The sequence below is a fragment of the Cygnus atratus genome, chromosome 2, assembly GCF_013377495.2.
Source record: "Cygnus atratus isolate AKBS03 ecotype Queensland, Australia chromosome 2, CAtr_DNAZoo_HiC_assembly, whole genome shotgun sequence".
Classification (NCBI taxonomy): Eukaryota; Metazoa; Chordata; class Aves; order Anseriformes; family Anatidae; genus Cygnus; species Cygnus atratus.
In genome coordinates, this window is record NC_066363.1 from 5,144,380 (window position 1) to 5,156,385 (window position 12,006).

Consider the following 12,006-nt stretch of genomic DNA (forward strand, 5'->3'; position numbering starts at 1 on the left):
AGACCACGATTATCAGTGACAGAGAAATATGTCAGAAAAATACCAAAATGAGGAGGAAAAAACAGATACACATCCTGCCTGATCCCATTTTGACAGCACATGGCAGGACCAGGAGCCCCTGTTCCCAGTTATGGCTCCGAGCTGGGTGATGCTGGGGAAGAATGGTGGTCCTTGTGCCCGTGCAATAGTGACTCTCATATCTGGACTTTTTACAAAGGGGCAGATTGAGAGTTTCAAAGATAAGGATGGGAATAAGTTCTCCTTCCCAAAGATATCTGTCCTGGCAGAGCCCAAACCAACAGCCAAAGTGCCCCATACCATGCCATGGATGCTCAAGCCACATCACGCACCATGCATTACAGCTTCAGGTATCCCCATAGAGACACCTGAGTAACCCAAACCCTTTATTTGGAGAGGAAATAAGCCAAGCAGGGCTGCTGAGCCCAGCACAGCTCAATGCCCCAGCGGGACAATCCTTCAACACAGCAGCAGGACACCTGAGTGCCAACTGCTCTTGGCGTGCCATTCCCTCTGCACACCACATCACGCCACGCCACGCCACCCCTGTGGTTCCTGCCATTCTAACCCATGACAATTTTGAGCAGTAGCTCATGAGCTTGGGAAATGCAGCCATTCCCGACTCGGCAGATTCCTCCCCACTGTCTCCAAAGCAGACAGCATAACTCAGTGTATGATACAGGACGAGGGAAGGATCTGCTTGCATTGCTCCAAGCCCTGCCTTCGCACCACAAGCATAATGGTCCTGGTTCACCCCAAGCACCTCTGCAGACCATGCCCCACACCTGTGATGATGCAAACTTTACTTACAGATCTGTGACTCTGGAGACCTCAGCATCTTCTTCGATTCCTGCCATATGGTTTTGCAGTCCTCCTGGAGCTTATAAAACCGCTCCTTTCTCCAAGAGCTGGACTTGACTTTCAGCAGCTGGCTGCCTTTCAGGAGGAACTTCAGATCCTTGTCATCTTTCAGGCCTGGGGAGAAACAGTAGTGATAATAAGAGCTAGCACAAGAAATAATGTACGTAGGGTCTTGCCTTCCACAGGACACAAGTCAGAGACATAAACAGACCACTGCAGAGCATCCAGCTCTGGGCAGAACAGCAGAGTAGAGACCCAGAATCTGCCACGTCACATTTTATGCTCACATAAGTGACTGGAGCCTTGTGGATTTCTTAGATGGAGTCCAAAGATTTCTGTACTATAATTCTCAGGTGGTTTACAAGCATAAAATATCTCCTTTGCAGTAAATATAGTTAGGATGCAAGAACAACAGCATAAAAGTAAAAGCAGAGGAAGGAAAGTTGTGTAACTTTTAATTGGAGTGCTGTCAGGAGCTTTGAAGAGAATTCAGCTCTACTCTGCAGCAAATTTCCTTCATGAAAACAGGGCCCTCTCAGAAAAGCTGTCCCCTTCTGGTCCCAGCAACTGCAGAGATTTCTCATCTCAGACTAGGTTCAGGAAGGCACTTAGACATCCAGAGAAGCAACAGTCATCTACTAAGGCTTTCAAAACATACATTTGACATTCTAGGTGGTTTTGAACATCTCAGAAGTATATGACTTCCACATACCTAAATACCTTGGAGATTTTGTCCCTCAGACCAACCATTAATTAGAGATCTGCAGTGTGTGAACTAGTGCAGGGAGGGTGGGGGGCAGCAGGAGAATGAAACATGAGGAACACACCCTGGGCTTTCTGTAATAGGCACCTTGCAGCTCTGACATTGCATAAAAGGCTGTTTCAAAGCTGGTGAAACAACATTTAGCTCCGTAGCACTGAACAAGCCCAACTCCAACTCAGCGTGACTTCTGCTAACCTTATCTTGACGATGCAGGTGAGACTGTCACTAATAACTACTTGGCCACTTGCAGCCACCTGACACTCCCATCCCAATGCTACATAAACACAACACAGAGCCCCACAAAGCAGGAGTCCAAGTTAATTGATTTGTGCAATAAGATTTATACTGCAGCGTGGCATTCCCCTGTGCTATTGGGTTTGTCCCTCCCTGGAGAGGGCTGCCTTGAATGGCTGCTCTTTGAACAGGACAAGGCAATAAACCACCAAGCATTACTTTAGTCCTGCATGAAAAACAAAACATGGTCATTTTAGGTTGGCAAAGTCTGCGATCTCTGTCAGAGATAAATATTAGGGGCGTCCTGTATCCAGCTCAGGCCACCTCACTCGTTTTCAAATGCCGAGGAGCAGGCCTGGACCTGAGGAGCAGGCCTGGAGCTGAGCCTCACTGAGGCATTCAGGATTGAAAGCACCACAATGGGAGCTGAAGACCATGAAAAGGTTGCTGTGGCCTCTCTCTTTCCTCTACATTCAATTAGCTAGATCAGTAATTAAGTGCCTGCACATGCTACAGCCTCTCAGCTCCAATGTCAGGTTTGGAAGTGCCCAGGAGGAGGAATTGAACACTTCCTCTGGAAACTTCAGAAAGAAATTCATGGTGAGAAAGAAAAATCTGGCTCCCACAAAGCACAGAAGGCTGAAAGATTGATCCCAGCTATGGCATCAGGAACACCCTCTTAGGTTTGCTGAGGTTCAAGCACACCCAGGGGTCTACAAGAGGCCATCCACAGGAAGGACTGACACCACAACAGCGTCACAAGGCCTTGGTCTCCTGAGCTGCAGTGTTGAGGTTTCCTCCCTGATCCTAAGGTCTTTCAAGCACAAAGAATTGCAGACTTAGGCTTCACTAACACTGCTGTGGTACCTCTCAAGGTTTCTGGAGAGGGAACAAACTTCCTCCTCTGTGTTCACCCACAAAATTTCTGTTCTGACTCCCAGCCTCACTCCATCTTTCCTCAGATCCCAACCATGCGAGGCATCGTTATGGGACTAGAAAGAGGACATGCCATCCTGGGGTGACATGAGCAGGAAAGCAGGAAAACCACCAATTCCTTTGGATGCCTATGTGCATAATTGTGCAATGAGAAACCCCTGCTGACTGTGACATGTTTTGTTGCACAGACACTGTATACAGCATGCATAACATGTCATGCTACCTGATCAAAAAGCTGCATCAATGTCATAAGTGCAAATTTGGATGGCCACTAGCAGTAGTCAAGGGCAGGTTTGTCTCCTCCAAGCTAGATCCACACAGGTAGTACACAAGCTGGAGTGAGCCCTTCATCCTTCTCACAGCCCAGGCCTTGCATTAGCATGGGACAAAATTCCCCTTCCTCTTCAGCGGATCCAACTACGGGTTGGGAACAGCCCTGCCAGCCATCCCCACCCATCCCTGGCTGCTGTGCCCGAGGACCAGGCCAGGTTCAATGACCCAGTGAAGGAAACCACTGCCCTTCGCTGGAGTAGGAGGAAAAGATGAAGAGAGACAGTGCATGGTGAAAGGCTAGCAGACATCAAAGATCAAAGATGGCAGGGAGTGTGAATCAGAGGGCAGCTAGAAAAGCCAGGGAGGGGATGGAAACAAGTTTGCCTCCAGAAGATGGTGAATTTGGTCAGGAAAGGACAAGAGGGTTAAAGATGGGTGTCTAAGAGCTCCATCATCCCTCTGACGTGGGAGGTTGGTACTCTCATGGGGCCTTTCAGGCACACAGAAGTCACCCAAAGTTGACCTCTGCCAACAGTGACCCAAAGTATGGATTGAGCCACCATGGTAGGCCCAGAGGAAGGAATAAAGCCCGTGTTTTGGGCCCTGCCTCCTATGCCTGGTCCAAGCACTGCCACAGACTCTTTAAATGACCTTGGGCAAGGCAGATAGCAGCGTTTTGTTAGGTCAGAGATGAAGCACAGCATGCTCTGATTTGATGATATAGGACCTCAAATGCACCCCCAATGTGTCAGTGGGACATGACTCTCAGTTGGCCATTCGAATTGCTTTCCTGAAAAAACAAACAAACAAACTAACAAAAAACACCTTTTCACAGCAGAACCTTCATTTTGGGTTTTATATCCAAAACAGCCCCTGGGGATTTCTGCCAGACATCCCCACAGAGCTGATGAGGTTGGCCATGCAGAGCTCTGTCTCACAGCAATGGAAACTTCTGTATGAAAAAAAACAGAGTTGTCATATACAAATGTCATCTAACGATCCAAAAACACTGTGCAGTGGGACAGGGATATTTGCAATTATATAACAGTGCTGGACACGAGAAACACAATCGCCACACAGAAATAGATGTCCAAATCCTGCCTGAAACGTGTGGCAGGGCCGTATCTTGCTTAGCATCCTCTGCAAAATACCAAATACACATCTGTCACACAAAATTGCACTATGTGTTTCAAGGGTCAGGCCCCCCCTCCTTAAAAATATCAGTCAAACACTTGCTAAACAGAACACACTTAGTGTACAGTACAGTTCAGAGGGAAAATCGCATTTGGCAGAGGTAAGAGAGCCTCAAAGCACACACAGCACCACCATGAGCATGAAGTTAATATCCTGCACTATGAAGCTTTAGACACCAAGAGCCCCAAAACGTTAACCTTTATATTATCCATCTCAGGTTTACAGCAAGCAGGGAACACAATAAAACAACAGCTGTCAAGGCAGCAGCCTAGCTCTGAGTTCACTGAGGAGATGATATTTACAGGCGACAGCGACAGTCTGTATTTCTGCATTGCTCATTTTGCAAATCTTCTGGTCTGATAAAAACATTAATTACAACTGCGATAAAACAAGCCTCCTCCTGCCTGCTCCTCTCTCTCACCTGGCTGAAGACCAGGCACAGCTCAGGATTGCCACTTTAAAAGGGCAGAAAGCCTTTCAGATTAAACACAGACAACTCGGGGGGGGGGGCGAATGGTGATTTTCCAATTCCACCTGCTGTCTGTAGCCACGTAAATCAACAGATCCGCATTCACTTGGGCTGTCTCTCCAGACAGCAGACACCAGCCGTAAAATCGTAGTCAGAGAAGTTACGAAACTCGCTGGGGTTTCCTGTCTTTTTTCATCTGGTGAACACAGCCCTCTGAGTGGTTCCTCGGGCTGTAATCAGCTGGCACCGCACCACTGACAAGTCCTAAAATCGGGCAGAAAAGGGGCACCGCCGTCCCCAAACACCCTCACGGCACCAACAGCTCAAAAGCCCAGCAAGAGATCTGCGAACCCACCCTCTGCCAGAGAGGTCCCGCTTTCTTTGATGCCTCGACCGAAGCGGTTCGTACATCTGGCGGGTGGTTACAGGCAAAGGAAAGGAAAAGAAACCTCGGGAGTTTAAAAATAACCTCGGAGCTGCCTGTAGGGTGGAGCGCTGCCTCTGAGCAGGGAAAAGAGGCAGAAGCGAAGCGGCTGCCAGCGTGTGGAAGCGCCGACGGTCTGGCCAACTTGTCCCTTACCCAGCCTGATGCCGTTCAGTGTGGCCACTTGACAGCTCTGCTCCCGCAGGATGTTCTCCTGGGACACGGTGCGCTTGGGCGGCCTTCGGAAGCACTGCATGGTCCAGCGTAGGGCTCGGAAAGAGGCACCGTGAGCCGGGAAGGATGGGGGGCCCCGTCAGCCCCACGGGGATCCCTGCTCATCCAGGAGCCCCGGGTGTGCGCCGTGTCAAACTGGGCTCCAAGGAGGGAGAGGAGGCAGCGGGGAGAGGACAGGCAGAGGAAGGCAGAGGAGGGCAGAGTCCGGCTAGGGGTGGGACTGTGGGAAGTCTCTCCTCCTGCTTGCTCATCGGCCGCACACGCTGGGTGCGAAACTACAGCCGGCTGTCTGCCGGCAGCGGCCCAGGTAGAAGGAGCGAGTTTTCCTACAGTCAGCCAGTGGGGTTTTGTGCCTCGTTTCCAGGGCCTGGAGGGGCCCCAGATATTGCCTGTGGCTCCAGGGGGCTCGTCAGCTCAGCCTGCCCACAAATGCCTGGCTAAGAGACCTCGGCTCCACCCTTTCCTTCTGTGCCGAGCTCTGTGCTGTTCCCACTGACATGCAGTGATTGACATACAGGAAGCGTAAAAACACCGGGGCAGACGTAGCCCGAAAGCTGCTCGGAAATTGTTTTAATGCTCTTTTTCCACTTAGAGGAGAGTATTTTCCTGAGACTCTGGAGAATGTCTTCCCTGCCACCGATTTCCTACGTGACTTGGGTGAGTCACTTACCCTGCATTTCTGCATAGCTACGGGTTTATTCTTGTAGTTCAAGTTTACAGGTACAGGGATAAGCCCCCACCGGCGGCTTAACAAGTCACTGATTATAGAGAATCACAGCTGGAATGGACCTCTGGTGGTCTCCTGGTCAACCACCCACTCAGGGGGGAGTCACTTCAAATGCAGATCAGGTGCTCACAGCCTCATCCAGGTGAGTTTAGGATATCTCTAAGGATGGAAACTTCATAGCCAATCTAGACCACTGTTCAAGAGCTTAGATGCTCTCATAGTGAAGAATTTGTTTATACAAGTTTAAGTTGTTTATGTAAGTTTCCCTTGCTGACCCTCATGTTCATTGCTTATTCTCTTGGCAATGTCTGGGACTAAAATCCATCTCTTCCCTAGCCATGACTCCTCCTGCTGTGAAATGCAGAGTTCTACTTATTAAGCTGTCCCATCCTAGGTGAATTTACAGACCTTGTCAGGTTTTTGTCATTGCCTTTGCAGAGCTGCTACCCTAAAAAGCGAGCCACAAGTGAAAATACTGCAGGGAGATGGATCCAAACTGGGGTGAATGCCCTTTACTGCAAAACCAGCATCTGCCCGAGAAGCTCGACAGCAAACCACGTGTCACCATCTCTGCTGGAGATCCAAGTCTCTCCACCATCAGCCCCCATCATACCCAATGCATTTTGTAACACAAAGGTTTTAGGAACAGATTCTCTATTTCAGGTGTCTGACACCCCAGTCATCCTCCTCTTTCTCTGTATTTTGAAGGAAGCCCTACTGATGCTCACAGATGACTGGGTGATCTGACCAGCACAAGGACACGGTCAAAGTCATTAATCCCCAGCACGGTGAGTAAGAAACTCACTGGGGACAAGGCAGAGCCACTGCCTGGCCTTGAACAGCAGCACATCTAGTAACGCCTTATTTACACATAACAGCTACAAGTCACAGAAGGCAAAGGAGAATAAAGGCATTTTATGGCTGGGACATTGTCAGACACATCAGTCAGGCAGTGTGCTTGAGGAAATACCCCCAGCCTCTTCTGATCCCTCTAGGCGTGCAGGGGCCAGATGTCTTTGTAGCCCTCCCCCGGCAGCTGGGGACTTGCCCTTGCCCTGGTGGGAGGGTGAGCACCGTGATGTGATGGCTAGCTGATGTTTATTAGCTAGCAGTCTCTGAGCACTTCCCGTATTTCACATTGTACTGGAGAGGGCTGATTTAATTAAGGAGCGGGGAAGAGAGTCATCTCTTGTACTCGCCTTGGCAAAACAGTTTGCTTCTGTGCACCAGCTCTCCCAGCAGCCAGTGTCCCAAAGGGATCGGTTTGGGAGCACGCAGATCCCCTCTGCCTCATTTTCTCATTAATTCCTAATAAAAAGTGTCAGCAACAGCACTGCTCAGAGCCTCCCAGGCTCTCAGAGAACTGTACTTATCCCTGAAGTTTGCACATACGCAAAGCACAGGATCGGCGCTCACCAAGTTTAGATACTTCTCCAGAACAGCAATGAGCAAGTTCTGATGTTGTGAGGACTTCAGAGATGGAAGACAGATAAAATCAGTTTGTTTTTAAAACAAAGATGACAACACTGGGCCAGAAATACCCTGCTTAGGGAAACAACAGATCTGGATCTATTGCGGTCTTGAGGTCATTTAGAGACTGTGTCACATCTCGTAGACAAGCTGTGATGGGTAAGCGTGGCACTGTAAGATACGGGGCATTGCTTATTGATGTTACCTGATGCTGCATCACACACCGGTGCTGGAGGAAATGATTCCTTCGATGGCTCAGGGATAAATTCTCCGACCCTTATTCACTGCAGGTAACACCTGACTGGGGCTGAAGCCTGTGAACACTCAACCGTGCAATTTTACCCCTGTGACCAACCCCACTGAAATCGATGGCACTAGTCACATGAGTGAAGTTGTTCATGTCCTTGTGCCCAGGATCGGGGCTTTGCTAATCATCCTATCGATTCCAGCTGGATTACTCACGGAGCAAATGGAAATTGATGTGAATGAGGTTTTCAGAACATGGTCCTGAAGTTAGCAAAGTGCTTCAATATGCAGGAAACAGGCACTTGAGATAGAAAGGCTGGAGAGCCTGTTAGGAAATGGGCTATGTGAGAAAACTACTAATGCTGAGGCTGCTCTTCAGGCAGTTTTCCAGAATGAATTAATCTTCATCACATCCATATACAAAGGACCGAAGGAAGCTCTTGTTACCACTTCACAGAGGAAGAAGCAGGTTGGTTTGGGGTTGGAACTTGTCACCTAGCATGGCCACGGTTGGGCAACACCAAAAGTGGTGCAGCCCTTTTACTGAGGGCAATCTCTTTACACCACGTTGACCCCAATGACATGACAGCAGTCAGCTGCTGATTTGCCCCGACTTGTGATAATTTGGGACTGGAATGAAAATATCCATGCTGGTGATGCCCTCACCACTTCCCCATTGCATCATGCACACGATGTAAATTGCTCTATTAGGACTAGTAATGCCTCTGGCAGCTACACAACACCTACACATCTCAATTTGGGGGGAAATTCCCACTAATGAGGTCAAAGGTTGTTCATTGCTCTGTATTCCTTATCAAGAAGGAATAAGGTCTATTTCACATGATGCTTATCTTTGAAGTTACTGTAATTTCAGCTTCCCTCCCAGGCTCACCTGCAGTGAAATTCAGTAAAATTATTTTTAAAAGAGTAACAGCATGCACTGAGTATCACTGTTCACTAATGAACCACTGTGTCCGTCCCTATTTATTCCTAGCCCTCACCAGGAGCAAGAACTTTCAATCCAGGTGAACTGAGAATCAATGAAAGCTTGGAAAAGTTGTGGTCCAGCTGATCTGATCGTGTCGTAGACACGACAACCTGCCATTGCTTGTTAGGGTGAGGGAGCCCTCAGAACATGAAGTTTCTGGTGGTCAATGAAGTCCGAGGATTATTTTGCGTACCTAGTATGAGGAGTGCTGTCAGTGCACTAGCTGCGTGGAAATGAGCACAGCCAGCTGCAGCAATGGGCAGTGGCTGCTGTTCAGAAATGCAGAAAACCTGCCAAGTGACAAATAGGTTAGTTGGCTTTCCAAGTGCTTTTGCAAATCACTGATGTTACCTGTGAGGTGCCTCTGAGAGACGCCTTTTGTTAAGTGCCATCAACCCATGGTTATATATACCTGGCTTTTACATCAGCTCTTGAACAGCCCTTTGCTTGGGATTTTCCTCCTTCCATTTCCAATTGCTTCCATTTCCTCCTTCCTTGCTACCTGCAGGACCCCACCACTGTCTCAGCTTTATTTTCCCCAGTTACACCACAGGACTGGGCTTTGCTGTTTAGAGCAGCCAGTTTCTCACCACCACCAAAAAATGCCAGTGGCTCCTCTACACCAGCTCTCCCCTTTTTGCTCCTTCTGGGGGAGTGGGGAGCAGGGAGGGGGGACTGGGACCATAAACACTGGTGCATCTCTGGCCAAAGCTGCTTCTGCTTGGTGAGCGTGGATGCATTTCGGTGCATGTGGTATGGACCAAGTTCCACCTTGTGGTGACACTGAGAATGGGCTTCTCCACAAAGTCGGTGGCAGCATCAGCAAACCTCTTTTTTCTTCCTTACTCTGGCTTTTCTTGCCCACTCTACTTCTCGTCCAATGTGCCTGAGAGGTCCTGCCGAGCAGAAGCAGGGTGATCTTAAAGCTTCATATAGGAGGAGTTGTCCCCAGGCATCGCATCGTGGCTGTCCTTCAAATCACCGCCTAAAATCTCCTTATGCTGGCAAGAAGATGTATGATGGGCAGGTTTCTGGTGCACTGAGACCAGCGCTGCCACCCTGTATCTCCCTTTGGCTGTCCCACCTTGTCTGCAAGGTCTCTGGGAGGAGAACGGCCTTTTCTCCAGCTCTGCTCTGATCGGTCTGCGCAGCTGAGCCACCTTTCCCCAAAACAGGCTGGCCATATCCAGACTGCACACCGGGAAGGATCTCTGACCCATGCCATCACCCAGACCATGTCCAAGTATCATCTGGGAGAGTGCTAGCTGCTAGTGATGCGACCCATCAAAAGCTTCTGCTTCCTCCCTGCACTCTCTGTGAAATCCAGGTAAAACTCCTACCTCAAGTTCTTTGCAGCCAGGAACTCAAAAGCAGGCTGAAGGTTTGGTTTGGTCCATCCACCATGGTGCACAAGCAGATTGGGCTGCAGAGTGAGAGGCACCAGAGCAAGCACTGTCTTGAAGTAAATTGCAGCTTTTCCAGCAGTTGGTGTGAAGGGAGTAGGAGGAGAGTAATTAAAAAGAAGGATGTCAACTTGATCAATAGGACCAGCAGCAGCAGCTTACTTGCATAACTCCTAAGTCATGTTTCTCAGCACATATTGATGAAGACGTTCATGCCATAAAACCATAGTCAGCTGTAGGTGGGTCCCAGCTTCATTTTTTTTTTCAGGCCACTTAACAGCTTTCCTCAACATCTTTTTCAGGAGCTGAGATTTCCTCCACGGCCAAAAAGCAGGCCACTCAGAGCATTCCACAGCAGGGCAAAATTTGTGCAATAATTAAATTGCACCACTGAGTTATGCAAAACTAGGGAAAAAAATCTTTTTCTTTTTTTTTTTTTCCCCTGTGTGATTTATCTGGAATTTCATCACTCTGTAACTAGAGCCAGAAATAGCCAAGACTTGTTGTGTGTATCTCAACACAGGGCTTTAAAAGGCACCCGTGTGAGGGGCAGCCCAAGGTGTGAGGCTTTCTCCCCACTCACTGTCTCAAGTGGTTTATTTAAGGTGTGGAAGTATCTTGGTTTAGAAGAAACAGTGGCAAAATCTTCTCTACCTGCATAAAGAAAAAGAGAAACCTTCAGGTTTGACCCAAGGTCTGCAGCCATCCATTCTGGTGGGCTTGACTGAGTGAGGACTGAGATGCTCCACCCATGGGAAGGACTTTGGGGATGCAAGGACTGGGGGTCAGTCTCACAGTATTTAGATATTTAGATTTTAGGTTGGCCTAGGTGATCTTGGAGGTCTCTTCCAACCTAAACGATTCTGTGATTCTGTGATATCTGCAGTACACGGAGCAAGGGGCCAGGAGACGGGTGTAACTCATCCGTCCACATCCCTGCAAGTCTGCAATTTCCTGCAGATGCCTGCATTTAGCTAGCGGATTCCCACCCTGGATGATCAAATCACCAAGAGCATGATGAAGTTTTCCCTATTAATACCTGTTTATATGTATCTGATCTGCCTGTAAAGGAAACTATACTTTGCTCCCAAATCAACACCTGTGGTTCCCAGAGCTGCCTATCCAGTTGGCTGAGTTTCCTGACCTTGCACAAACCACCTCTTCCCCACACCTCTTCCTCTTGCTTTTCCCTGTATTTGGCAGTGTCCCTTCATCCCTGCTACCTGCAGCAGTTTTCCAGGTGACTGCATTTCCTTCTTCCTCCTCTTTCATTTTGTCTTTAAAATCTATTTATCCACAAGCGTCTTTTGCCTCTACTCATCTGCTTCTGAGCCTGATGTTGGGGCTTCGCGCATTGGCAGCAGTCTTAAAACCAATTAAAGGCCTTAGCTTTATTTAAAAAGCGTTGCTCAGATTGGACATTTAGCAGTTTTTGATTGAAAATAAAAAAAATTCCAAGATGACTTTGACTTGTCCTGTGCAAAAAGGGAAAGTTGCATGTTTAATGCACCGAGCAGTGCCAGTATGGCAAATTCTCCTGCACTACCGGCAGAGTTATGGCTTTAAAAAACCCCACGTCATGCATCTGGCACAACCTCCAACAATCCAGGTGTGCCAGGCGTATCTTGTTTGCAGGAAAGGAGATCAAAGCCACCGGCTGCTTCGGAGCAGATCTCAGCTGATGCCAAGCAGCATCACCTCCACCCACGGGGGGTGAAGCCCAGAAGGAGCCTGCTCAGCACTCCCAGCTTAGAAGGGCAGGTAGA

General features: G+C 48.7%; 1 protein-coding gene across 2 annotated transcripts in view; it reads right to left on the reverse strand.

Annotated features, from left to right (window-relative positions):
* Positions 1-12,006, reverse strand: part of PLCD1 (phospholipase C delta 1) — a 54,549-nt gene that overhangs the window by 40,005 nt on the left and 2,538 nt on the right. The window contains exons 1-2 of one of the 2 annotated variants that reach the window (XM_035554288.2): positions 5,329-5,871; positions 829-993 (exon numbers count right to left, since the gene is read on the reverse strand). In XM_035554288.2, the coding sequence (XP_035410181.1) occupies positions 829-993; positions 5,329-5,428 (265 nt within the window). In that variant the 5' untranslated portion in view covers positions 5,429-5,871. Of the gene's footprint in view, positions 1-828; positions 994-5,328; positions 5,872-12,006 lie in introns of those variants that run through there. The other variant, XM_035554289.2, reaches the window with a different exon arrangement.